This window comes from Melanerpes formicivorus, unplaced genomic scaffold (genome assembly GCF_026170545.1).
Source record: "Melanerpes formicivorus ecotype bairdi unplaced genomic scaffold, bMelFor1.0.p_v2 SCAF_183, whole genome shotgun sequence".
Classification (NCBI taxonomy): Eukaryota; Metazoa; Chordata; class Aves; order Piciformes; family Picidae; genus Melanerpes; species Melanerpes formicivorus.
Genome location: NW_027142535.1, coordinates 346,569 through 372,744, shown reverse-complemented (window position 1 = coordinate 372,744; position 26,176 = coordinate 346,569). Strand labels below are relative to the sequence as shown.

The following is a 26,176-nucleotide window of genomic DNA, read 5'->3' as shown; positions in this document are numbered from 1 at the left end:
TGGCTCCAGCCTCCTTGCAGGGAGCTGCAGAGAGCCAGAAGGTCTCCCCTCAGCCTCCTCTCCCCCAGGCTGAACACCCCCAGCTGCCCAGCCCTCTTCTCCAGACCCTTCCCCAGCTTCATTGCCCTTCCCCCCAGCCCCTCAATGTTCTTCTCAGAGAGCCCCAAAGCAAGGGCAGGATCCGAGCTGCGGCCTCCCCAGTGCCAGTCCAGAGGCACAGTCCGTGCCCTGCTCCTCTGCCACACCACTGCTGCTCCAGGCCAGGCTGCTGCTGGCTTCTTGCCCACCTGGGCACTGCTGGCTCCCCTCCAGCTGCTGCCAGCCAGCACCCCCAGGCCCTTTCCCATCCAGCCGCTCCCAGGCACTCTGCCCCCAGCCTGCAGCATTCCTGGGGTTGTTGTGCCCCAGGTACAGGCCCAGCACTAGGCAGCCTCTATAGAGACCCTGGTTGCCTCTGTAGAAGCCTATGGAGCCTCTGTAGAGCCCTTGGGAGTCTCTATGGAGGCCTAAGGAACCTCTGTATTGACCACTGGAGCCTCTATAGAGGCCTATGCAACCTCTATAAAGACAGTGGGAGCCTCTCTAGAGGCCTATGGCACTTCTGCGGAGCCCGTGGGAGCCTCTGTAGAGGCCTATGGGGACTGTCTATACACCTTGGGAGCCTCTATACAGACCTTGGGAGCCACTACTGTGGCCTGTGGAGCCCATACTGAGCCATTAGGAGCGTACACAGAGCCCGTGGGATCCCCTCTAGAGGCCCAGGGACAGGGCTTGGAGCCAAGCCACCTACCTGCTCTTTCCAGGAACGGTGCCAGTGCCATCCAAGGAGCGCTGCTGCTGCCACTCGATGCGCCCCGTCAAATATTAATGCGATGCTCACTGCGCTCTCTGCCTTGCCCCAGCCTGCAGTGCTGGCCTGTGCCTGCCCCAGGACTGCTGCAGCCTCCCTGCCCGCCCCACAGTGCCCGTGGCTCCATGAGCGGGGGCTTCAGGGCTGCAGCTGTGCTGGCCTCTGAGTTACCAGGGCTGGCCAGGACTCCACTCCTTGCACGCCGTGGGGGGCTCCCAGGTGTCGTGAGTGCGGCGGCCAGCTCAGCCCCGCTGCGGCAGGTAAGGCCTGGGCTGGGCTCCCAGACTCCCGACCTTGCGGGGGACGTCAGCCCTTCGCCAGCCGGGGAGCGGGGCGGGCTGGGGGCATGGGGAGCGCATGCGGAGCGCGGCGCCGGGCTCGGTCCCATCCGTGGGCGTCTCCCGAGGGGTGTTCCCTCAAACCCGGGGTGATGTGCCAGGCATCCCCACGGGGCAATTCTGCCCGAGCACGCCTGGGGGGGCCCGGGGTGCTGAGCGTCCTTCTCCCCTTGTCTGCCCTCCCCCAGGACAGCGCCTGAGCTTCCCTCTGCCCGCCCCCGGCAGCCACCCGACCCGGCAGGGGATGGAGCCCGGCAGGTCGGAGCTGAGGCGCTGCAAGCCCTCGCCGCGGGCCGGGATCCCGCCCTCCTTCCTCGCCCACCCGGTAGGTCGCTGGCTCCGCCCGCGGTCCCCGGCTCGCTCCCTCGGCTGCCGGCCCCATCCCCAGCTGCCCGTGACTGTGCCCGCGCAGGGACAGGCGGCCGAGCCGGCGAAACCCCCCGGGCTGGACCCTGCGGAGGCGGACGTGGAGTCCCTGGTGCCCACGCACGACGAGCGGGGCCGCCTCATCCCCGAGTGGAAGCGGCAGGTGATGGTGCGGCGGCTGCGGGCCCGGCTGACGGACGAGGAAGCGGCGGGCAGCCAGGTAGGGGTCGGGCAGCCAGGTAGAGGTCGGGCCGGGCGCGGGCGCATGCCGGCTCGGGGGACGGCTGCCGCTGACCGCCCCTGCCCGCAGGACGCGGGCTCCTGGCGCTTCTCGCCCGCTCTCCAGGCTGTGCTGGGCCCCTTCGGGGAACTGCTGACCGAGGCGGACCTGCAGCAGCTGGAGGGGGCGGTGGAGAGCCTGCGGCTGCGGCGGCGAGGCGAGGCTTACCTGAGCGAGCTGCGGCGGCTGGCGCGGGAGCTCCGCGCCCTGCTCCCCGCCCCGCTGCTCAGCGTCACCGTGCGCAGCCCCCTGCCCGGCCCCGGGCAGCCGCTGCCGCTCTGGTGCGGCCGCCTGGCCGGCGCCGTCAACAGCCTGACCGCGCTGCTGGCCCATGCCGAGGGGGCACCGGCCGCACCCCCCGCTGCTATCGCCGCCGCAGGCGGGCAGCCCCGGGAGCCGGGGGGCAGCCTGGCGCAGAGGGAGATCCGGCAGTGCGGGGTCTGCGTTCGCAGCCTCCGAGGCGTCTTCGAGCCCGCGTGGGGGGCGGCGCAGGAGAAGGCGGCCGCGGGGGGCGGCGCGGAGGCCGCCAGCGACTCGGGCATCGGCTGCGAGGAGGCGTTTTCGGACGGCGGTGGCTCCCCGGGGCCGGGGCCGAAATGGGGCAGCCTGAGGAAGGAGCGGATCGTGATGCTCTTCCTGAACCACTGGAAACGGTCCGCCTACGGTCCCCCCGCGCTGGCTGCCGGGGCACCCCGTGCGGCAGCGGGGCCGGGGCCGGGGGCGGCGGCGCGGCTGGCGCGGCAGCGAGCGGCCATCCAGCGCCTGCTCTGCGGCTGGCGGGACGCAGCCTCCCGCCGCCCCCCTCCGCCGCTCTCCCCCGCCGCCGCCACCGGTCGCGCCCTCCTGTCCCCGGAGCAGTTCGTAGCGGGGGCTGGGGGTGCGCCGGTCAACTACGAGAGCCTGTCCCTGGAGCTTTTCATGCTGGGCTACTTCCGCATCCTGGAGCAGGACCTGCCCCCCGAGGAGCGCCGCGGCCGCCACCTGCTCTGCTTCGAGGTGTTCGAGCAGCTGGGCCGGCACGGCTGGCGGGCGGTGCGCGCCTTCCACCGCGCTGTCACCGACGAGATCGCTGCCGGCCGGCGGGGCTGGCGGGACGGCTTCGACGACATCAAGGCCAGGTATTTCGGATCCCCCCGAAGCTGGGCCCGGCGGCCCGGAGACGCCAAGGGAGAGGAGGAGGAGGAGGAGATCTGCCGCTACATCGACCGCAGCTTCGCCTTCTGGAAGGAAAAGGAGGCTGAGATCTTCAGCCTGGAGGAGTGATGCCTGCTGTTGGGAAGAGCGGAGGGCTGCGTGGAGCCACGGGCTGCAATAAAGACCTTTTCGGTGCTGTCCGAGCTGAGCCAGGCTTCCCAGGGCGCTGGAGAAAGCTGCCGGGCGGAGGGGGATGGCCTCGGCCCCTTCTCCCTGGGATCGCTGTCTCGGACTCCCTGGCTACCCGCGGCGAGGCTGTGAGATACCAGCCTGTATTTAACACTCGGCAGCCGGGCGCAGAGGGGACATCACGGGAACCCCAGGCGGTCGATGAGGCGGAGATGAGGGGTGCCGATGGGAGCCTTTCCCCCGGTCCGCCGAGGGATGCTCGCCGAAAGCAGCGAAGCCGCGGGAGGCGGAGCAGGGCAGCAGTGGGCAGCGCTGCCCCCGCGTTGCCTTTAAGAGCAGGGAGCGGTGTCCTGGTGCCGCCTAAAAATAGCGTGTCCCCGTCCCGCCTGGGTCCCGTGTCGCGCCGCAGTGTCCCTCTCCAGCGCCGGAACTGCGGCCACCTCCCTCCCGGCGGCTGGCCGGGGGCTGCAGACCCCAGGTGAGAGCCGGAGGAAACGGGCCAGAGCTGGGCTCAAGCTCTCTCGACCCGGTTTTGGGGCTCCACAACCACCTCCGTCGCCGAAAAATCGGTGTCAGCCCCTGCGGAGCAGCTGGGAGCACGGGCAGGAGGCATCGCGTCTAGCCGTGGAAGTGGGGAGAGGGCTCCGGGGTGCCTGTAAACGGGTGCTGCTAAGGAGCAGCGGTGCCCAGGGCGGGCAGCGGGACGTGTCGCCACCTTTTCCTGGCAGGGACACCCACGCCCCTCTGTGAGCTCTGTCCCCCAGCAAGGCCCCGTGGCTACCCCCGGCACCATGGTGAGGAATGTGGATGACTTTGACTTCTGCCTGCCTTCCCATGCCCAGGGCATGCTGGAGGGGCTGCAGCGGCTGCGTGCCAACCCCAAGCTGGCAGATGTGACGCTGGTGGCAGGCGGGCAGGAGTTCCCCTGCCACCGCAGCATCCTGGCCCTCTGCAGCCACTACTTCCATGCCATGTTCTCCGGCAACTTCGCTGAGAGCACCGCAGCGCGGGTGGAGCTGAAGGAGGTGGACCCTGGCACCCTGGGGATGCTGCTCGACTTTGCCTACACAGGGAAGGTCACTATCAACCAGGGCAACGTGGAGGGGCTGATGCAGACCTCCAGCCAGCTCCATTTCCCCACTATCCAGAAGGTCTGCAGCCGCTACCTCCGGCAGCAGATGGATGCCACCAACTGCCTAGGTATCTACGAGTTCGGCGAGAGCCATGGCTGCCCCGAGGTCTCTTCCAAGGCCTGGTCTTTCTTGCAGGAGAACTTTGAAGCCGTCTCTCTGCAGGAGGAGTTCCTCCAGCTCTCCAAGGAGAGGTTAGCCACCTGCCTCTCCAGTGAGCAGCTGCAGGTGCAGGAAGAGCAGAGCCTGGCCGAGGCTGTGCTGCGCTGGGTACGCCACGACCCGGGGCCCCGAGCCCAGTTCCTGCCCGAGCTGCTGGAGCTGGCCCACCTCATCTCACTTCCTGACCAGTACCTGCAGAACCTTCTCACCACTGAGCCCCTCATCCGTGACTCGGATGCCAGCAAGGCCCTCGTCATCCAATCCCGTGCCACGGTGGGTTACTCCTGCCCCACATCCTACCACTGAGCTGAGCGGGAGGCTCAGCTCAGGACCTGACAGTCCTCTCCCTCAGGGGCAGAGCAATGCTGGTGCCTGGAAGAAGCCCCCAGCCTCGCTGCAGAAGCTAGAGGAGGTGCTGGTCGTGGTCGGCGGACGTGTGTTGGAGGAGGGCGAGGCTGAGGATATGGGGCTGGAGGTGCCAGCTGCCCCCAGGAATTTTGCCTTCTACAACCCCAGAAGCAGTAAGTGCCCACAGCAGGGATGGGGCAAGCGCTCGTGCCCCCCTGCGTGTTAATTAACCCTGTCTGCCTCAGAGCCACCTCTTGCTCAATGATCTGGTGTCAGGAGGGGCACTGGGTGGGGGGCAAGCAAGGGGAGCAGGGGTTGTCACTTGCCTGCACTGGCTTTCAGGGCAGTGGGTGGCTCTGCCTGACTTCCCTGATTACAACAAGTGGGGCTTCTCCCTGGTAGCCCTGAACAACGTTGTGTACGTCACAGGTAGGTGCTGGGGGCCCTGAGGAACAAGGACAGGGGGGTGGGGTGCTGGCATGGACCAGAGAGCTACTCTCCTCTCTGGGCAAAGCCCTCTCCTTGCTTCCCCCTCGGGTGAATCTGGCTGAGGGCAAGGGGGGGCCAGGGTTGGCTGCATTTGCAGAGGGTGGCCTGCCTGACGTGTCCCTGCCCAGGTGGCTCCAGGGGCTCCCAGAATGACACCTGGTCGACGACCCAGGCCTGGTGCTTCTGCCCCAGGGACGGCAGCTGGAAGCCCATCGCATCCATGCTGAGAGCTCGCACCAACCACACCAGCGCCGTGCTCAACGGCGAGGTCTACGTCATCGGGGGTAAGGCAGCCAGACCTGGCAGCCGCTGCTGGGGCAGGGCTCTGCGGCTGCCCTGCAGCAGGGGGGTGGCTGCAGCATGCTGCCCTGCAGGGACCACAGTGGAAGTGGTGGAGGTGGAGCGCTACGACCCCTACAACAGGAGCTGGTGTGCCACCAGCCCAGCCCTCAAGTACGTCAGCAATTTCGCCGCCTCCAGCTGCTTGGGCAAGCTCTACCTGGTGGGCTCCTGTGCCGTCAAGTACAACGCCCTGACCCTGCAGTGCTACAACCCCGTCCAAGGTGAGAGCTGGCCCCAGCACCGTGCCCCACCACGGGGACCTGCAGGCGAAGGGGGTGGGGGCAGGCATGGTCCTGCGGGATGCAACCAGGCACTGCTGCGGTCTGGCAAGGGCTGTGGCACGGGCCCAGGGCCCAGGCAGGAGCACAGCTGCTGGAAGCGCAGCCCCAAGTCGCAGACCTCCAGCACAGAGAGAAGCAGGATCCCTGGGGCAGAGGATAGGGTGGCTGCCCACCTGAGGGAGAAACAAAACTCCTGTGACAAGACCACCTCCTTGGGCAGCCTCTGCACAGCCCTGCCCACCCCACCCCTGCTGCAAACCATACCCCCTCCAATCTTTGTTGTGCGGGAGCCTCATCTGGGATGGGTGCCACCCTGCCTGGCCCCTCGGTCCCCTCCCTTTCAACCCCCCTCGAATAGCCATGGGCTGCGCACTGCTTCTTTTGGTCACTGGCAGCTGCATCTGGAGCCCAGGGTGGGAAGCTCTGCTGACAGCTGCTTCCCACAGATCTGTGGAGTGTGATCACCTCCCCCTTCATCCCCAAGTACCTCTCAGCCCCACGCTGTGCCACCCTGCATGGGCTCATCTACCTCATCGGGGACAACACCAAGAAGGTCTACGTGTACAACCCAGAGGCCAACATCTGGCAGAAGGTAGTAGGATGCAGGGCCCGGCCCAAACACCCTCCTGGGCAGGTGGAGCTGTTCCCTCCCTGCCAGTACCCCACAGTCACACAGCCACACCTTCTCCTGCCTGCCCCCTCCTCCTTTGGCTCCACTAAGCCTAGCAGAGCTGTCATGCCCTGATCCTTCCTTCCCTGCTCCCTGTCACACCCACAAGAGGGGCAGGACTGTTGCCATCTGTTGTTGACTCAGCTGTGGTCATGCTGCTGAAGCCCACAGGATCCCCATTTCCAGCACCCTCATCCTATGGGCTTTGCCAGGCTCCTGCCTGCAGTCTGGCAAGGTGCCCCTGTTCCCTTCACCCCTGAGAGCCTCTGCACAGCGCCTGCACAAACAGCATGAGGGTGCTGCTGCAAGCAGGAGGTGACCCTGGGGCCCTCAGACCTTGCCAAGAGGAGGGGGAGAGGGAGATGCTCCTGTTGGGTCCATGTGCCCTGAGGAAGGAAGGAAGGGCGTCCCTGGGGTGTCCCAGCCCTCACTCTGCCCCCCTGCAGGTGCAGCTCCTGCACACCCTCCATGAGAATGGGGGCATGGTGCCGCTGGGCGACCGGCTCTTTGTCACCGGTGGCCACTGGAAGGGCATGGATGGCGACTACTGCGTGGAGATGGAGGTGTACGACTGCACCCAGGACCTCTGGACACAGGAGGGCTCCTTGCCCTGCCTCTGGCTCTTCCACAGCTCCTCCTCCATCTTCATGGACACCTCCAAGTGGACAGAGGCCTTCCAGGGGGGCCACGGGTGATGGGCGAGCCCACAGGCGTGGGCTGCCGCCCTCCTGTCTGCCTGCTGCCCGCTCAGCTCGGTGTGACCGCTGCAGCCAGGACAGGGAAGAGCTTGTCCTGATAAACACTTTGGCTGATGCTGTCTTGGCTGTAGGCTTTTGTTAAGAGCTGCCCTTCCCCCTCCATAATCTAAAAGCTTCTGCAGTAGTTAGGGGCCTCCTGAAGTCTGGCCTGGCCTGGCCTCACTGCCTGCTAGCCAAGGCCCTTTCCCCCAGTGCCTCGATGCCCAGCACGGTAGGCCACAAGGGGACTGCTGCCTTCCTGGCACCCAAAGCTCTCAGGCACCCTGTTGGCCCATGCAGAAATGCCAGCCCCACTTCAGCACCCTGTGGAGCAGAGTGACTGAAGGTAAGGCAGCTTTTGGCTGTGGGGGTAGAAGGGGGGACCTCTGAAGATGGAATCCAACCCCCCTGCCAGAGCAGGGCACCCAGGGCAGGGCACACAGAACACATCCAGGGGAGGTTGGAAAGGCTCCAGAGGAGACTCCACAACCTCTCTGGGCAGCCTGCTCCAGGCCAGCACCCTCACACCAAAGAAACTTCTCCTGTTGAGGTGTGCCCTCAGGTGGAGCAGCAGAGTGTGGCAGGGTGCTTCATCCTGTTTTCTCTCCTGGGATGCATGGCACATGCTTCCAGGAAGCTGAGAGGGACTCCAAGACTCTTTCCTCTTGCCCTGTCACTTGTTGCAGGTGAGAAGAGGTGCAGGGAGAGAGCAATGGGTTCTCCCCTCAGCCTCTTCCCCAGGCTGTACAACTCCAGGTCCTTCAGTAGAGGCTGTCCCTAAAAGACAGCCAAGCCACCTATCCCAAACAACAGGATGACCTCTGTGTGCACAAGGACACACAGCCCAGGACCTGAAACCATCTCCCAAAGATCCAGGCAACAGGAGAGCTCAGGAAGCCTCAGAGCCCAGCCTAGGGCCACATGCAAAGGGCAGGAAGCACAGCACCACCTTGTAAAACAAGGAGGTTGCAGAAGAAGCCATGGCACAGACGCTGTGGCTCAACTCCCTTGCTGCAGCATCTTGCCCACAGGACAGGAGAGCTGCAGGCCCCGGAACTGAAGTGCTTTGGCAGCCCAACTGTGGACCTGCCAAGGCTGGAGCTTGGCCTCAAGCCAAAGTTTCTCTGGAAAATATCCCACCAGCTCTCTGCAGCAACAGCTGGTAGAGGAATGGGGGCAGGATGAGACACAAGACACTCCATAGCAACCCGTACCTAAAACCTGAGATGTCTGCTTCTCAGATGGCACCCAGACAAGCAGAGAGCCTCCCCTTATCTCAGCTGTCTGGCAGCGCCAGCTGATGCAGACACTTTCCAAGTAAACAGCAGGAGCCAGCTCCAGTTGCTTTTGCCATGCCAACCACTGGGAAAACTCACCATGTGCCTGCAAGCAGAGGAATCAGTCACAGAATGGTAGGGCTTAGAAGGGACCTATGGAGATCACCCAGACCAAGCCCCCTGCCAGAGCAGGGCACACAGAACACATCCAGGAGGGGTTGGAAAGGCTCCACAGCAGACTCCACAACCTCTCTGGGCAGCCTGCTCCAAGCTCCAGCAGCCTCACACCAAAGAAGTTTCTCCTCATGCTGAGGTGGCACCTCCTGGGCTCCAACTTGTACCTGCTGTTCCCTGTCCTATCTCTGGGCATCACCAACCAGAGCCTGGCCCCCAGCCCTCAGATATTGATAGACAATGATCAGATCCCTCTCAGCCTTCTCTTCTCCAGACTGAACTGCCCCAGGGCTCTCAGCCTTTCTTCATAGGGCAGGGCAACTGCTACTCCACAAGCAGTGTTTGTGTCACCCAGCTGCATGCACCCTCATCCCAGCTCCAGCTCCAGAACACCTCCTTCCTCGCAGTGAGCAGAGGTCCCACACTGCATCCCCAGCTGCTGGCCTGGGACCCTGCACAGTGCTCCCAGCACAGCCTGAGCAGAGCTTCCAGCGAGCCCCAGCAGGGCAGGGCCCTGCCCAAAGCAAGGAACAGCAGCAGGGCAGCGCTGGGAACCAGGGCAGCGCTCGTGCCCACAGATGCCTGCTCTTGCTGGCACCTCTGCCAGGCAGATTGATTTGGTTTGCCAAGACAGCCACACAGGAGGGGAGAGGAGACTCTGGCAGGGGCTGAGCCAGCGCGGCAGCCAGATAGAAAACCGTCAGCCCAGCCTTAGAAAAAGAACCCCAAGCTTTATTTACACGGAGGAGCAGCCGGCAGGGACGCCCCCTGCCCTGGCCCCCAGGGCCCGGCCTGTCCCTTGGCAGGGCGGGCTCAGTGCTGCACCTGCACCAGCAGCACGGTGACGTTGTCGGCAGAGCCGCGCTGCACGGCCTTGCTGGCCAGCCTGTTGCACGCCGCCTCGTAGCGCACCGCTGCCTCCGGGCGCCCCTCCCGCGCCTGGATGCTCTCGTCCTGTGGAGCCCAGCACACCACCCTTCAGCTGGGGAAGGGCCTCTGACCCTAACCCAGCTGCCACGGCCAATACCCTACACCCTGAAGGGCCACGGCTTGAGGACCGACGCGGCCCGCTCCCAGCGAGGCAGGAAGGTGCAAGCACAAGGTGACTGCCGAGCACAGAACCATGGAACGGGCTGGAAGGGACCTCAAAGCTCATCCAGCCCCAGCCCCCTGCCCTGGGCAGGGACACCTCCCACCAGCACAGGCTGCTCAGGGTCTCATCCAGCCTGGCCCTCAACACCTCCAGGGGGGCAGCCACAGCTTCCCTGGGCAGCCTGTGCCAGTCTCTCCCCACCCTCACTCCCAGGAATCTCTTCCTCATCTCCAGTCTCAGTCTCTCCTCTCGCAGCCCAAAGCCATTGTTCCTCATCCTGGCACTCCCAGCCCTTGTCCAGAGTCCCTCCCCAGCTCTCCTGGAGCCCCTTTAGGTGCTGGAAGCTGCTCTGAGCTGTCCCTGGAGCCTTCTCTTCTGCAGGCTGAACAGCTGGAAGCAAAGCAAGGATCCCCCCAGGTACCCAAGGGAGGATGCCCTGGCAGAAGCATGTTTCTGCAGGTCAGAGCCATGCAGTTTTGTGCCCCCTGCACTCACAAACCCAGCCCCCTGCTGCCTTCTCCTCACCTCCAGGCAGGACACAATGAAGTTCACAGCTTCTTCTGGAGTGAAGACTTTAAACAGCCCATCACATGCTATCAGAATGAACCTGGGAATCCAGCAAAGACAGGTTTCAAGGTTGAATCATTGGCTCCCCACCTACAACAACCCCCCCACAAGCCATTTTATGAGTAGCCATGCTCCAGTCCAACCTGTAGGTGTCATAAAGCTCATGTGAAAGTACCTTAAAAGCACCAGAAATCATCTGGCACTCCAGAACCAGAGCTGAAGCAACTCAAAATCAAAGGGGCAAGCAAACAACGTCAGACCTGGGTCAGGATATCCTGGCAGTGCTAAAAAGTTAGGCCAAAAGTTAGGCCAGCTGATACATGGCACTGCTGGGAGGCTCCATCCTATCCCCAGGAACTGCTACAGCTACTTCACAGGGAAAATGCATCATGAACAGAATTCAACAGCAAGCAAGCCAAGGGGCACAACCAGCTTGGGATGCTGCCTGCATCCCTTTAAATCCTCTACATTTCCATGCTCCTCAGCTACATACCTTGACCTAACCAGCCAAAAGAAAAGCAAGCAGCTGAACCCAGACATACAACTGTCACTGACCCAAGAACTGCCATGAGGCATTGCCACAGCCTGAAAATGGTGGAGGAGATACATAGCTCAGGCCAAGGACTGCTGCTGCCAGCTGCCCACCAGAGCTGAGGGAGACAGCCTGCTGTGCACTTCCTGCCTGCAAAAGGGACTGCACCCATCAGGAGTCCCCAGCAGAGCCACCAGAGGAGGAAGCCTGCAGCCATCCTGCAGGGGGCCCAGGCTGGAGATGTCTGTGCAGGCATGGCTTTGGAGCCTGAGGCTCAGGATATCTTGGGAAGTATTTGAGCAGATCACTTGACAGGAGCTCTAATCCCAGCAGCAGCAGTGCTGGGTTACATTCTCATCCCAGCGAGCCTGCAGGGCCATCCTGACACGGGAGCTCACAGCAAGCTGTCATTGCCAATCACACGTGGGACAACCACCTCCTCTCTGCGAGTGCCAGAGCCCAAGGCTGTGGCATCCGTGGACAGTAAGGCTGCTGGAACCACTCCTGGCTCAGCACAGGGACATCCACTCTGAACCCACTGCCGGAACTCCGCTGCGTGAACTCGCTCAGAGCATGACGCAAGCCCCAGGCCGGCAGCACTGCCACAGGGCCGAGATCCTGCCCCGGCAGCGCCCCGGCCCCCCGGCAGCGCCCCAGGCCCCCCCGGCAGCGCCCCGGCCCCCCCGGCAGCGCCCCAGGCCCCCCGGCAGCGCCCCAGGCCCCCCCGGCAGCGCCCCGGCCCCCCGGCAGCGCCCCAGGCCCCCCCAGCAGCGCAAGGCGGCCGCACAACGACCGGGGCCGGGCAGAGCAGCACCGGCAGCCAGCACAGGCCCTGCTGCTGGGGCCCAGCCTGAGCCCCTCAGCCCCACAGGGGGCTGCACTGCCCCTGCTGAGCAGCTGGGCCCTGCTTACCTGTCGTTGTGCGTCAGCTGGCAGCGTTTGATGTCGGGCACGGAGATGACGCCGCAGCGCTTGTACTGCCCGTCGCCAATGGAGCGTGAGACCTCCAGCACGCCCAGCACCCTGCCATCCCTGCAGGGGCACACAGTCAGTCAGCCCCAGCCCCAGCCCCCTGCCATCCCTGCAGGGGCACACAGTCAGTCAGCCCCAGCCCCAGCCCCCTGCCATCCCTGCAGGGGCACACAGTCAGTCAGCCCCAGCCCCAGCCCCCTGCCATCCCTGCAGGGGCACACAGTCAGTCAGCCCCAGCCCCAGCCCCCTGCCATCCCTGCAGGGGCACACAGTCAGCCCCAGCCCCAGCCCCCTGCCATCCCTGCAGGGGCACACAGTCAGCCCCAGCCCCAGCCCCCTGCCATCCCTGCAGGGGCACAGACAGTCAGCCCCAGCCCCAGCCCCCTGCCATCCCTGCAGGGGCACACAGTCAGCCCCAGCCCCCTGCCATCCCTGCAGGGGCACAGCCTGGCCTTCAACACCTCCAGGGACCCAAGCCCCAGCACCTCCCTGGGCAGCCTGTTCCAGTATCTCACCATCCTCATTGTGCAGAACTTCCTCCTGATGTCCAACCTAACTCTGTCCTGCTCCAGTTCCAAACCACTGCCCTTCATCCTGTCACCTCAGGCCCTTCCAAACAGTCCCTCCCCAGCCTGCCTGTAGGTCCCCTTCAGGTATTGAAATGCAGCTCCTGGGTGCCCCCAGAGCCTTCTCTTCTGCAGACTGAGCAGCCCCAACTCTCCCAGCCTGTCCCCACAGGGGAGGTTCTGCAGCTCTTGAGCAGAGCTCTTGGTGGCCTCCTCTGGACCCTCATTAGCAGGTCTACATCTCCCTCGTGTTGAGGGTTCCACAGCTGGACTGCAGGTGAGGTCTTACTGAGGCCACTGCCTGTCAGCACCTCAGGCATCCCTGTGCCTCCCACTGGCAGGAGGATCCTCTGCAGGCTGCGGCTAGCAGGGGCCCGGCGCTCCCAGCCCGCAGCTCCCCCCGCACTCACCTGACGTTGCCCCCAGCCTTCTGGATGCGCATCCGCTCCTCGTACTGCGTGGGGTTGTGCTCCTTGCTGAGGCTCAGGGCCGCGTGCCGCCGGCTCTCCGCGTTGTAGCGACACAGGACGGCCTGTGCTGACAGGAGACTGGCTCAGCACACAGCCCTCCTGCAGCAAGGCAGCTCTGCTCTGCAGCTCCAGCTCTGCAGCTCCAGCACAAGGACACAGAGCTGCTGGAGAGGCTCCGGGGGAGGCCACCAAGAGGAGCAGGGGCTGCAGAACCTCCCCTGGGGAGGCTGGCAGAGCTGGGGCTGTGCAGCCTGGAGAAGAGAAGGCTCCAGGGAGACCTCAGAGCAGCTTCCAGCACCTGAAGGGCTCCAGGAGAGCTGGGGAGGCACTCTGGACAAGGGCTGGGAGTGTCAGGACAAGGGACAATGGCTTTGAGCTGGGAGAGGAGAGACTGAGACTGGAGATGAGGAAGAAATGATGAGGCAGCACAGACTGCCCAGGAAGGTTGTGGCTGCCTCCTGCCTGGAGGTGCTCAGGGCCAGGCTGGATGAGGCCTTGAGCAACCTGTGCTGGTGGGAGGTGTCCCTAACCATGGCAGGGGTGGAGCTGGATGAGCTTTAAGGTCCCTTCCCACCCAACCCATTCTAGGAATCTCTAACACTTTGAGAGCCAGCAAGGTGTAATGAAGGTGCTGGGGACAAGCCACCACCACTGCTCCCCAGGGCTCTTTCCCAGGGTCAGTCATCTGGAAGCTGAAGCTGAATGCACCATCAGCAAGTTTGCTCCCAATGCCAGTCTGGGAGGTGCTGCTGGCTGCAGCAGGAGGCCTTGCAGAGGGCTCTGGATGGACTGGAGCACTGGGCAACTGTCAGTGCCATGAAAGTTAAGAACTCCACATGCCAGAGCCTGCAGCTGGGACAGAGCAGTGTCAGACACAGGTAGAGACCGAGAGGAGTCCTGCAGAAAGGGATCTGGAGGAGCTGGTTGGCAGCAGGCTCAGTCTAGGGGTCAGCTGTGAGCACTGGCACCAAGAGGGCAAAACACAGCCTGAGGTGAGGAGCCACTCAAGACAGGTGACTGTGCCACTGCACTCAGCACGGGGTGGCCTCTCCTCCAGCACTGCACAGTTCCAGCCCCAGCAGTTGAGGAGGTGGTGAAGGTCCTCAAATACAACCAGCAGGGGTAACCAAGCTGGTGCCAAGGCTAGAAGGCATTTCCTAAGAGGAGTGGCTAAGGACTTTGGGCTTGTCTAGTTTAGAGGCCAAGGGGCAACCTCAGTCCTCTCTACAGCTTCCTGTGGAGAAGATGCAGAGAGGGAGGTGCTGATCTGACGGTGTCCAGGGACATGACACACTGGAATGGTTCAAAGCTGCACCAACAGAGTACTAGACTGGACATTAGGAACCATTTCTTTACAAGAGGGTGGGCAGACACTGGAACAGGCTGCTTAGAGAGGTGGTTGATGCCCCAGACAAACCTGACAGTGTTTAAGAGGCATCTGGACAATGTCCTTAATACACTTCAGCTTTTGGTCAGTCCTGAACTGGCCAGGCAGTTGGACTACAAACACTGTGGGAGACAACACAGAAGCACCCTGCACTCACACAGGGTGATGCTTTGCAGGAAGAGCTATGGAGCTCAGGACAAGTGCATATCCCACACCAGCCCCTCACCCCTGGTGCCAAGGGAAGCCCAGAGGAGCTGAGATGCCAGCAGCAGGCTGCTGCGTGGCCCTTACCCGGCTGTCCCCCAGGTTGGCTATGTAGAGAGTGTTGTCAACAGCTAGGACACAAGTGGCTGTGGAGCCATCCTTCCATGCTGGCTTCCTGAAGGGAACAAGAAACAGAGTACTGAGGGGCAAAACAATGCTCCAGAAGTCAGTCACAGAGTGTTGCTGGGGACTCAAGGAAGCAGCCTCTGCCAACACGCAGCAGCCAGCCAGCACGAGCTCCCAGCAGCTGCCAGCAAGCTAGGCAAGCTGCTGGTACTGACACTGGAACAGGCTGCCCAGAGAGGCTGTGGATGTCCCCTCCCTGACCAGGCCCTGAGCAGCCTGGGGGATGCTAGTGGGAGGTGTCCTTGTCCATGGCAGGGGGGTGAAGCTGGACGATCTTTGAGGTCCCTTCCAATCCAACCCATCCCATGGATCTACAATTAAATATTGAGCTAGACTAGGACAGAGCTGCAGAGTCCCACCTCCTAAATGCCCAAATCCTGCCAGCCATGGTCCTCACACTCAGCTCCCAGCAAACTCATCAGTGGCTGGCACAGGCTCAGCTCCAGTGGCTGCCCAGGAGCTGTACCACGATGAGCAAACAGCAGCCGAGCCTCAGGCTCTGCTCTGCAGCAGCAGGCAGGGCAGGGCCGGGCCAGCCCTGCAGCAGTGCTGCCTTCCTTGCCACTCTCACTTCTGTAGCTCTGCCTGCCCCAGCCCTCACCACCACACCTCAGCAGCAGCTCCCCTTCACTCTCCTGGTGCTTCCCTTGCACCCCCAGAGCTCTGGTCTCTCTTGGGCGACAGCTGCCAGGCGAGCCCTGCCCAGGGAAGCCCGGCTGCGATGCCATCCTGCACCGAAACCACCTCTAGGAGACTGCTCTGGACACCCATTTCAGCCACTCCCAGCAACCCTTTTGTCATCTGTCACATTTCTGACCAAAGAGTGCTCTGGGAGTGACACTTGGGGCACCCTCAGGGAAGCTTTTTTCCTGCCTCCTGGTCAGCCCCCGTGATGGGGTCAGGTGTAAGAGGCTGACCCAGGCTGCAGCTGACTGCAAACTGGAAGCTTGCAGGGGATCAGCAGCCCTCAGCCTGTGCTGCAAGTGGAGAAACACAAGTTGGAGTCTGAAATAAACAAGTCAGAGGTACAAAAGGGGTTAAAAAAAGTAAAGCATTGTAACCCCCTCAACCTTAAACCCCCAAAGTGTAAAGGCCTGGTAGCAAAGTGGCTGCTTGGAAAGCAACCTCCATCCTCCCCCAGCACACAGGAGGGGTCAGGCCAGCAGACAGCCAGGGAAGGCTGTGTGCACTCCAGCTCAGGTGAGGCAAGTTCTCATCTGAGAAACTTCCAGGGTTCATGTACAAAGAATCAGCAAGAACCAAGCCTAAGGTGAAGGATGTGTGCTGGGTCAGGAACTGGCTGGAGGCTGAGCCCAGAGAGTGATGGTGAATGGTGCCACAGCCAGCTGGCAGCCAGGCACCAGTGGTGTGTCCCAGGGAGCAGGGCTGGGCCCCAGCCTGTTCAATATCCTCACTGATGATCTGAAGGAGGGGATTGAGTCCCTCAGCAGTAAATGTGGAGGTGACAGCAAGCTGGGGGCAGGAGTTGATCTGCTGGAGGGTAGGAGAGCTCTGCAGAGGGACCTTGCCAGGCTGGGCACATGGGCAGAGGCCAAGGGCAGAAGATTGAATACATCCAAGTGCCAGGTTCTGCACATTGGCCACAACAACCCCAGGCAGTGCTACAGGCTGGGGTCAGAGTGGCTGAGAGCAGCCAGGCAGAGAGGGACCTGGGGGTGCTGGTTGATGGTAGGCTGAACATGAGCCTGCAGTGTGCCCAGGCAGCCAAGAGGGCCAATGGCAACCTGGCCTGCATCAGGAACAGTGTGGCCAGCAGGAGCAGGGAGGTCATTCTGCCCCTGTGCTCAGCACTGGTTAGGCCACACCTTGAGTCCTGTGTCCAGTTCTGGGCTCCTCAATTCAAGAAGGACACTGAGAGACTTCAAGGTGTCCAGAGAAGGGCAATGAGGCTGGGGAGGGGTCTGGAGCACAGCCCTGTGAGGAGAGGCTGAGGGAGCTGGGGTTGCTTAGCCTGGAGAAGAGGAGGCTCAGGGGAGACCTCATTGCTCTCTACAACTACCTGAAGGGAGGTTGTAGCCAGGAGGGGGTTGGTCTCTTCTGCCAGGCAAGCAGCACCAGAACAAGAGGACATAGTCTCAAGCTGTGCCAGGGGAGGTTTAGGCTGGAGGTGAGGAAGAAGTTCTTCATAGAAAGAGAGATTAGCCACTGGAATGTGCTGCCCAGGGGGGTGGTGGAGTCCCCAGCCCTGGAGGTGTTCAAAAGAGGCTTGGATGAGGCACTTGGAGCCATGGTTTAGTTGTCAGGAGGTATTGGGTGATAGCTTGATGATCTCTGAGGTCTTGTCCAACCTTATTGATTCTATAGCTTTCTTTCAGCAGCCTTTCTTCACCTCTTTTGAAACCACAAAGCAAATTCTAGCCTTGCCTTGGGGGAGTTGAAGTCTTCCATCAGAGGGCACTAAAATCAGGCTCAGAACCCAGCAAGATGGCAGCGGCTCTGAGGCACCCTCAGCAAGTCTGCTGCTGACACCAAGCTGTGTGCTGGTGGACTCACTTGAGGGCAGGGATGGCATCCAAAGGGGTCTAGACAGGACTGAGAAGGGGGCCACTGCCAACTGCATGAGGTTTAACAAGCCACAGGGCAAGGTTCTGCACATGGTCAGGCCATCCCTGGGCACCAATCCAGGTTGGGTGCAGCATGGGGTGAGAGCAACTGTGAGGAAAGAGCCCTGGGGGTGCTGGGTGCTGAGCAGCTCCCCAGGAGCCAGCAGTGCCTCCTGCAGCCCTCAGGCAGCTGAGTGCTGGATGCAGCCTGAGCAGTGTGGGCAGCAGGGCAAGAGAAGGGATTCTGCCCCTGGGCTCTGCCCTGCTCAGACCTCACCTCCAATCCTGCCTCCAGTTCTGGTGTCCCCAGCAGGAGAAGGACTCAGAGCTGCTGGAGAGAGCCCAGAGGAGGCCACAAGGCTGCTCCCAGGGCTGGAGCAGCTCTGCTGTGAGCACAGGCTGAGGGAGCTGGGGCTGAGCAGCCTGGAGAAGGCTCCAGGGGCACCTCAGAGCTGCTGCCAGCACCTGAAGGGATCCTGCAGGAAGGCTGCAGAGAGACTTCTCCTGAGGGGGTCTGGAGCCAGGCCAAGGGGGAATGGTTTGGAGCTGAGGCAGAGCAGGGTCAGAGTGGAGCTGAGGAAGAAGTTGTTCATTGTGAGGGTGGTGAGCCTCTGGCCCAGGCTGCCCTGGGAGGCTGTGGCTGCCTCCTGCCTGGGGGTGTTCAGGACCAGGTTGGATGAGGCCCTGGGCAGCCAAACCTAGCTGAGAGGTGTCTCTGCCCATGACAAGGGCCTGCAGAGGGCTCTGAGCCATCCCAGGAGTCTCTGTGCTCTGCCCTGGCAAGCACACCCTCACTCAGGGGCAAGCAGCATACAAAGCACTGCTCTACAGTCTGCTGCCTCGCTCTGGTGACACCAACAGGGATCCCACCTCAGGCAGTACAGCAAAAGGCAGCAAAGTGGTGGAAAAGGCAACTGAGGTGCCCCAGTAGGGCTGGAAGTACATTCCAGGCCATGTTCTGGTTCCTTCCTTCACCACAGACATGCACTTCAGTCTAAGGGGTCCCACAAAGTGCTTAGGAGAGAGGCAGGCCAGAAGGTGCTGGGCTCCAGAGCTAGATGGCACTAGCTGGCAGCGTTACAGCCTGGCACAGCTAAGCAGCACAGGGAGTGGGCAAAGCATGGGCACTACCCAGGGCTTCCCCTGGCCTGCTCAGAGCCTGGGAGATGCCAGCTAGGACATGCAGACCCTGGGAAGCATGGGCACTTACTGGCTGGATGCCTGCTTCAGAAACTCCTCATCTGTGTGCTTGAAGGTGTCCAAGAGGCATCTCTTCACGGTTTTCTCCAGGCTGACTACCTCCCCTGGCAGACAGAAGAGCACAGCAGCTGCAGGTCAGCACAGCTGAGCTGTGCCAGGCCTCCCTGCGCCTGGGCAGGGCCCTGGGGCGCCTCTGGGGCTCCAGCCACCAGCAGGCTGTGCTGCTGCGTGCAGGAAGGCTTCTAACACATTCTCTCCCCAGGGGCATCTTTCCATGCTTCAGATGGCACTACCAAACCTGGCAACAGTGCATCTGAGACTTGCTTAGCAGTTCACAACTGGCCACTAGTGCCCTTGTGCCAGAAAGGCTTTCAGCCCTCTCCCCCAGGCAGCAGCAGGGACTCAGAGCCCACTGGAGAGGAGAACACAGCCCAAGGAGGGCCTGGGTCTGTTGGAGAGGGTCCAGAGGAAGCCACAAGGATGATCACAGGGCTGCAGAACCTCCCCTGTGGGGCCAGGCTGGGAGAGTTGGGCTGTTCAGTGTGGACAAGAGAAGGCTCCAGGAAGACCTCAGAGCAGCTTCCAGCACCTGAAGGGGCAGCAAGAGTGCAGGGGAGGGACTCTGGACAAGGGCTGGGAGTGCCAGGATGAGGAGCAATGGCTGTGAGCTGGGAGAGGAGAGACTGAGACTGGAGAGGAGGAAGAAATTGTTGGCAGTGAGGGTGGGGAGAGCCTGGCACAGGCTGCCCAGGGAGGCTGTCGCTGCCTCCTGCCTGGAGGTGCTAAGGGCCAGGCTGGATGAGGCCTTGAGCAGCCTGGGCTGGTGGGAGGGGTCCCTGCCCAGGGCAGGGGGCTGGGGCTGGATGAGCTTTGAGGTCTCTTCCAGCCCAACCCATCCTGTGACCTATCACAGTAGACTGCAGAACTACAGCCAGAGAAGTCAGGTTCCTGCCCACTGCCCCAGGGCCAGGGCAGGAAGGGTGATGGTTGCCCTGCAGCCCCTGTCCCACTCCTCACCTTTAGGAAACTTCTTAATCAGGTTTTGGTGCAGATTCTGTGCTGCAAATTTGGAGGCTCTGACTCCCCCGTGGCCATCAAAGACAGCAAAGTATGAGACCCTTGTGCTGTGGAGAGAGCAGAGAGGGGCTGAGAGAGGCTGCCAGCCAGAGAGCCCCTCCCCTGTGCCCATGACACACTGCCCTGTGCCCATGACACACTGCCCTGTGCCCATGACACACTGCCCTGTGCCAGGAGCCCCTCATCTGTGCCCATGACACACTGCCCTGTGCCCATGACACACTGCCCTGTGCCAGGAGCCCCTCCCCTGTGCCCATGACACACTGCCCTGTGCCAGAAGCCCCTCATCTGTGCCCATGACACACTGCCCTGTGCCAGGAGCCCCTCATCTGTGCCCATGACACACTGCCCTGTGCCCATGACACACTGCCCTGTGCCAGGAGCCCCTCATCTGTGCCCATGACACACACACTGCCCTGTGCCAGGAGCCCCTCATCTGTGCCCATGACACACTGCCCTGTGCCAGGAGCCCCTCATCTGTGCCCATGACACACTGCCCTGTGCCCATGACACACTGCCCTGTGCCAGGAGCCCCTCATCTGTGCCCATGACACACACACTGCCCTGTGCCAGGAGCCCCTCATCTGTGCCCATGACACACTGCCCTGTGCCAGGAGCCCCTCATCTGTGCCCATGACACACTGCCCTGTGCCCATGACACACTGCCCTGTGCCAGGAGCCCCTCATCTGTGCCCATGACACACACACTGCCCTGTGCCAGGAGCCCCTCATCTGTGCCCATGACACACTGCCCTGTGCCAGGAGCCCCTCATCTGTGCCCATGACACACTGCCCTGTGCCCATGACACACTGCCCTGTGCCAGGAGCCCCTCATCTGTGCCCATGACACACTGCCCTGTGCCAGGAGCCCCTCATCTGTGCCCATGACACACTGCCCACTGCCAGCACACTGCACCTTGGAGGCACAGGGCCCCAAGCCTCTAGGCTGAGAGTTTCAGCAAGCACTGAGCTGGGCATCTGCTTTGTCACTGCCCACCCCTCAGGGAACTGAAGGGCAGGAGGGTTTACAGAGCACAGCTTGGCAGGAGAGCAGCTGAACATCTCACCCCAGGAGCACTGCCATGCCCCAGCACTACAGGCTGAGGAACCTTGCAGTTCTTTCCGTGCTTAAACCTGTTCAAACCATGCTACAGACAAAACCTTAGCTGCCTCAGCACATGAGGCTCCCAGGTCAGTGGTTAGTTCAGAAGCTACCTCCAGCACCAGGAGGCTGCTGGAACACTGCAACAGGCTGCCCATGGAGGTGGTTGAGGCCCCATCCCTGGAGCTATTCCAGGTGAGGCTGGACAGGGCTGTGGGCAGCCTGACCCAGTGGAGGATGTCCCTGCTGAGTGCAGGGGGTTGGACTGGGTGAGCTTGGAACTTCCAACCCAGAGCACTCCATGATGCTTGACAGCATGCCCTGCAATGCACAGCCTCCTCCCAGCACACACTTGCATGAACTCATTTGCTGAGAGACAACACTCCTGAGGTGAGAGCTAGGTTTCCTCTTGGAGGATCCTCCACTGCCACAGGTCAGGTTTCACACACACAGATCCCCAAGACAAGCTCTGATTACTTATCATTAAGCATCCACTTACATCTGGGCAACAGGAGCTCAAAACCCAGAGTCACTGTGCCCTCACACTCTCTGTGAGGGGAGCCACACAATCCCCTGAGCCACTCCAAGTGCTGTGATCTGCCCAGGAACACAGCTGAAGATCCCAGCCTACAAGCCCAAACCCACAATGCAGCAGCGGTCAAGCACTGCTTGAAGCCAAAGGATTAGCTCATAGGCTCAGCTGAAGCCAGCTGGAGCTCCTTCACCCCTGTGATAGCTGCAGCCCTCAGTGCTACTCTGGCAGCTGAGGCACACTTACATTTGGGAGGGCAGAGGCTGGCACTCCTCAGTGATGTCATTCAGGATGACATGGGCATCCTGCATGTCCTCTCGCTCTCCTTTCCTCTCTGCCACGTAACCCTTCAAGCCCAGGATGCCTGCAGAGCCTACAGGAGAACAAAGCAGACATGCAGCTCAAGCTCCCCATCTCCTCAGCCCACCACTGACTCCTTGCAGCTGTCAGAACCCTGCCCTGGCACTGCAGCAGCCGGCAGCCCTCGTTCTGCAGGAGCCACCTGCACCTCCAGCTGCAGAAGAGTTCTTTTGTAACGTGGGTGCTGCACTGCCCCCAAGGAGAGCAGCCACAGAAGCTGCCTGCCCCCACTTAGACAGGCAGCTGCAGCCAAGCAGGACTGCTGGCATCAGAGAGGGCTCTCAGCAAAAGGGGCAGGGGTCTGGGGAGCCTTCAGCACTGACCCTGCAGATGAAGCAAAGCCCAGCTTTGAGGGCAGGGGCAGGACAGGAAGTCAGGCCCTGCTGTTCCAACAGACCTTTTTCCCTCCACCCCTTTGTTCCCAAAGCTGCCACACAAGGTAGGCACATGCCCTGCATGGCACACCAGGAGTCTCTCTGGTCCTGGCAGCCAGGCTGGGCAGGGATGGGTGGCTGGGGCACAAGAAGCCGGCGAGGCCTTGGCCTCCCAGAGGGTCCACACCAGTGCCCCTCCTGGCAGCACAGGAACCTCTGCCAGTGCTGAGGTGCTTGCAGCTTCTGCCACTCCAGCAGGCTGGTAGGAAGGCCCAGGTGAGGGAGGCAGGGCATCAGGGAGCCTGAGGGGCTCCCACAGACCCCCCCAACAGCACGGCCCCCACGAGAGGCTGAGTGCCAGCAGCCTACAGAACCAAAGCTCAGCTTCGGCCTGGACTTACTCAGCCCCATCTCAAAGGCACAAACCAAGGACATTTGTTTTCAAACTGTGTGAAAACCTTTACAAACTTTCTTTTCCACAAGTTCTTCCCTGCCATTCTTCTCTTTCTCCTCACAGGACTTCCTCTTCTCCCCTTTCCCATGGCTTCCTGCTGGTGAGACCTGCTCAGCAGCACCGGGGGCTGAAAGAAAGCAAGGCACAGGTCACGGAGTCTCCTACCTGCTTGCCCTGCAAAACCCAGCACCAAAGCACTCTCAGGAGCACAGCCTCACACTCTGACACAGCACTGAAGAGCCAGGGCTGACTGGAGAAGGCACAGCAGCTGACCACAGCGGTGCACACAACTGCAGGGGCAGCCTGCAGCAGCTCTGGAGAGCCTCTTGGGTCACCTCCCACCGGGTGACCACAGCCCAGGGACACTGCAGCAGTGTTGACCCTCCCCAGTGACCTGCAGCTCCATGGCATGGTTGGATCAGAAGGGATCTGAAAGCTCATCCAGCTCCAACCCCTGCCACGGGCAGGGACCCCTCCCACCAGCACAGGCTGCTCAAGGCCTCATCCAGCCTGGCCCTTAGCACCTCCAGGCAGGAGGCAGCCACAGCCTCCCTGGGCAGCCTGTGCCAGGCTCTCCCCACCCTCACTGCCAACAATTTCTTCCTCATCTCCAGTCTCAGTCTCTCCTCTCCCAGCTCAAAGCCATTGTTCCTCATCCTGGCACTCCCAGCCCTTGTCCAGAGTCCCTCCCCATCTCTCCTGGAGCCCTTCAGGTACTGGAAGGCTGCTCTGAGGTCTTCCTGGAGCCTTCTCTTGTCCACACTGAACAGCCCAACTCTCCCAGCCTGACCCCACAGGGGAGGTTCTGCAGCCCCTGATCATCCTCATGGCCTCTGGAGCCTCTCCAGCAGCTCCAGGTCCTTCTTGTGCTGGGGGCCCCAGAGCTGGAGGCAGTGCTGCAGGTGGGGGCTGAGCAGAGCAGAGGGGCAGAATCCCCTCCCTGTGCTGCTGCTCTCCCTGCTCTGGCTGCAGCTCAGCACTCAGCTGGCTCTGGGCTGCCAGGGACCACTGCTGGCTCCTGGGGAGTTTGTCACCAACTGACACACCTCTCCTATGAGAACAGACTGAGGGATTTGGGGCTGTTCAGTCTGGAGAAGAGAAGGCTCCCAGGTGACCTCATTGTGGCCTTCCAGTATCTGAAGGGGGCTACAGGAAGGCTGGGGAGGGACTGCTCAGGATCTCAGGCAGTGATAGGACTAGGGGGAATGGAATGAAGCTGGAGGTGGGGAGATTCAGGCTGGAGGGGAGGAGGAAGCTCTTCCACATGAGAGTGGTGAAGCCCTGGAATGGGTTGTCCAGGGAGGTGGTTGGGGCCCTGTCCCTGGAGGTGTTTAAGGCCAGGCTGGCTGAGGCTCTGGGCAGGCTGATCTAGTGTGGGGTGTCCCTGCCCATGGCAGGGGGGTTGGAGCTGGATGATCCTTGTGGTCCCTTCCAACCCTGACTGATTCTATCCTATGATTCTATTATCAGAACCCTAGCCTCTTCTTACTGCAGATTCCTCCTCACCTATTTTCAGGTGCCAGCAATCCTGTGGCTGCAAGCAGAGGGTCTTGCCAGACCAGCAGCCTGGGTTTGAAGACATTTGACAGCTGGGAACAAGAAGGCCACCTGTGCCCAGAGCAAAGCAGCCACAGAAAGCAGTGGCAGGACCAGGCCAGCACTGTGTTTGCTCTCAGCAAGCATTCATTCTCAGAGCAGGGAGCTTTCAGGTACGGGTGACAGGGGTCCCCAAAAGCCAGCCTGGGGATCCACTTCTAGGAGCAGACCCAAGCTCACTTCTAAGATCAATAAACCCATTTCAACATCTGGCCACAAAGACACTGCCACAGTCAGTGCCTGCCCCCCCAGCCACCAGGTCACCTTGCCAGGGGTCCAACACAGCAGGCTACCTCACTGGGGGTTTCCTGGGAAGGGCAGGGCAGCTGCCCTGCTGCGCTGACACCGCTCCTCACCTGCATCGCCACTGCTGGCTGGTGGAAGATCATCGAAGAGCAGAGAGCCTCCTTTTCCTGCAGCACAGGGAAGAGGCAAGGAGAACTGAGTAATTCCCTCTGGAAGCACAATGCCCTGTGCATGCCTCTCCTGAGGTGTGGCAATTATGGCAGTTTGCCACAGAGAGCTGAACTTCAGCTTCTGGGACTGGCCAGTGGGACGACTCAGGCCTTACACTTGCTTCAGGAGAAGCAGGTAGGACATACCATGGAACAGATGTACAACTCTCACCACATGCTGATTATCCAAACAAAAAACACCCCAACCCCCTCCAAAAAAAGCCCAAACCACAAAGGGTCTGCTCTGCACAGCACTGCTGACAGCCCAGCTGTCTGCCTCCTGCCTAGCAAAAGGGCTGACACAAATTTCACCTCAGGAGAAGCTGATGCAGAAAACACAGGCAGCCAAACCAGGGCAAGCACTGAGCACCCATACCTGAGTCACCACTGCTGGCTGGGGGAAGATCATCAAAGAGCAGAGGCCCTTTCTGGGCTTCCTTCCCTGTAAGACACCACAGCAGAGTCAGGACCTCGCTCAGCAGGTGGTTTTCGAAGGCTCCCCACAGACAAGTAAGCACAGGTGAGACCTTGGCCACCTTTCTCCATGCCTAATTCAGACAGCTTCTGCAGAAGCAAAACAAGCACCTGCCTGGGGCGATGGGAGTTTTTAACTTGAAAGCAGCTTGTTAGGGTTCTTTGGGGGGTGGTTTGGGGTAGGGTTTTGGGTTTCAGCCCCCCCAGTCCTTCAGCAACCCGGGTCAAGGTGCTGCAGGGCGGGAAAGCCCTAGAAAGCACAGCAGGCTACGGACCCACGGCAGCAGAGAGCAGAAAAGCTGCAGCGTGGCCTTCGGTAGCGATCTGCATCTAAACGACCCCCGGGGGAAAAGGAAATACAACAGCCGCTAAAGGCTAAGGCTGCTCCAGCGATTTGCAGCCCACCCTCTCCTGCCGCCCACCCTCTCCTGCAGCCGACCCTCTCCTGCCGCCCGCCGACCCTCTCCTGCCGCCCACCCCTCCCACTCCCCGCCCCCCACTCCCGTCCTCGCTGCCCCTCAGCCGGGGGTCCTCCACTGCTGCGGCCGCTGCGACCCGCTCTGTGCAGGGGCAGAGCCCGCGCCCCGCTGCGAGAGCCCCGCTGCCCACAGCCTGCCGCAGCAGGCCCGGCGCGGCCCCGAGGCCTGTCAGGCCGTGCCCGGGCGAGGCCCCGCCCTGGGGCAGGGCACGGCAAAGCTGGGTAGCGATTAGCTGATCGTCCCAGGCCGCGGTCTCCTCACCCGCCGCCGAGGAGCCGGGCTCCGGGAGGTCCCCGAACAAGTCCATTCCGCTGGCAGCGCCGCCGCCAAGGCCGCTTCCTCCTGCTGCGGCAGCCGCCCCGCCCCCCCGGGCTGCCAATCTCCGCCCAAGCCAATCAGCGGCCGCGCTCGGACCGGAGGTGACCCCGCAGTCTGTCGGAAGCGGAAACCCTTGACCCGCGAGGCGCCCCCAAAAACATCCCCGCGGCACCTTCCCCGCCAATGGACGACGGGACCGCTCTGCCAATCAGTGCCGCTCGCTCCCCCAGGTTGACCAATCCCGTGGGTGTGGGGGAGTGGGTGAGGTGGATGTCGCGGGAAGGTCGCACAGCGCCCTCTGGCGCCAGGGCGGTGGTGTGTGGCGCAGCTGCAGCGGCGCGCTCTGCGCGCAGCCTGGTGCCCGGTGCCACCTGCCCAGCGGGCCCCACCGGGGCACAGCTGCCCTCTCGCTTGCAGTCCCTGTCACTGTGCGCCTGAAACCTCCCC

At 62.0% G+C, this 26,176-nt stretch overlaps 3 protein-coding genes across 3 annotated transcripts; 2 read left to right on the top strand and 1 right to left on the bottom strand.

Moving 5' to 3' along the window:
• The first annotated feature begins 1,207 nt into the window (after positions 1–1,207).
• ESPNL (espin like) lies at positions 1,208–4,128 on the top strand. The gene is made up of 5 exons (XM_068169461.1): positions 1,208–1,277; positions 1,377–1,774; positions 1,865–3,635; positions 3,886–3,951; positions 4,095–4,128. Exons 1-3 carry the CDS (start codon positions 1,208–1,210, stop codon positions 3,095–3,097), a joined length of 1,701 nt encoding a protein of 566 aa, XP_068025562.1. The 3' UTR covers positions 3,098–3,635; positions 3,886–3,951; positions 4,095–4,128.
• KLHL30 (kelch like family member 30) lies at positions 3,949–7,385 on the top strand. The gene is made up of 7 exons (XM_068169412.1): positions 3,949–4,722; positions 4,802–4,970; positions 5,140–5,226; positions 5,415–5,570; positions 5,661–5,849; positions 6,356–6,501; positions 7,026–7,385. The coding sequence occupies exons 1-7, from the start codon at positions 3,949–3,951 to the stop codon at positions 7,272–7,274; spliced, it is 1,770 nt and encodes a 589-aa protein (XP_068025513.1). The 3' UTR covers positions 7,275–7,385.
• A 2,093-nt stretch (positions 7,386–9,478) lies between these two features.
• On the bottom strand, positions 9,479–25,775 carry ILKAP (ILK associated serine/threonine phosphatase). The gene is made up of 12 exons (XM_068169440.1): positions 25,673–25,775; positions 24,835–24,900; positions 24,360–24,416; positions 22,412–22,534; positions 21,466–21,592; positions 19,526–19,632; positions 18,519–18,612; positions 14,646–14,733; positions 12,908–13,029; positions 11,872–11,991; positions 10,386–10,467; positions 9,479–9,721 (listed from the first exon to the last, which is right to left on the bottom strand). Exons 1-12 carry the CDS (start codon positions 25,716–25,718, stop codon positions 9,581–9,583), a joined length of 1,173 nt encoding a protein of 390 aa, XP_068025541.1. The 5' UTR covers positions 25,719–25,775; the 3' UTR covers positions 9,479–9,580.
• Between the last annotated feature and the right edge of the window lie 401 nt (positions 25,776–26,176).

Bases quoted from the DNA above. Each gene is read 5' to 3' on its own strand.
- ESPNL (XM_068169461.1), top strand. From the start codon at position 1,208: ATGCGGAGCGCGGCGCCGGGCTCGGTCCCATCCGTGGGCGTCTCCCGA. The intron at 1,278-1,376 runs GTGATGTGCCAG...GCCCTCCCCCAG, and splicing joins GGTGTTCCCTCAAACCCGGG to GACAGCGCCTGAGCTTCCCT. The intron at 1,775-1,864 runs GTAGGGGTCGGG...CCCTGCCCGCAG, and splicing joins AGGAAGCGGCGGGCAGCCAG to GACGCGGGCTCCTGGCGCTT.
- ILKAP (XM_068169440.1), bottom strand. From the start codon at position 25,718: ATGGACTTGTTCGGGGACCTCCCGGAGCCCGGCTCCTCGGCGGCGG. The intron at 22,535-24,359 runs GTGAGGAGCGGT...GCTTTCTTTCAG, and splicing joins AGCCAGCAGTGGCGATGCAG to CCCCCGGTGCTGCTGAGCAG. The intron at 9,722-10,385 runs GTGAGGAGAAGG...TGGGCTCCACAG, and splicing joins TCATTGTGTCCTGCCTGGAG to GACGAGAGCATCCAGGCGCG.
- KLHL30 (XM_068169412.1), top strand. From the start codon at position 3,949: ATGGTGAGGAATGTGGATGACTTTGACTTCTGCCTGCCTTCCCATGCC. The intron at 5,227-5,414 runs GTAGGTGCTGGG...GTCCCTGCCCAG, and splicing joins CAACGTTGTGTACGTCACAG to GTGGCTCCAGGGGCTCCCAG. The intron at 5,571-5,660 runs GTAAGGCAGCCA...GCTGCCCTGCAG, and splicing joins CGAGGTCTACGTCATCGGGG to GGACCACAGTGGAAGTGGTG.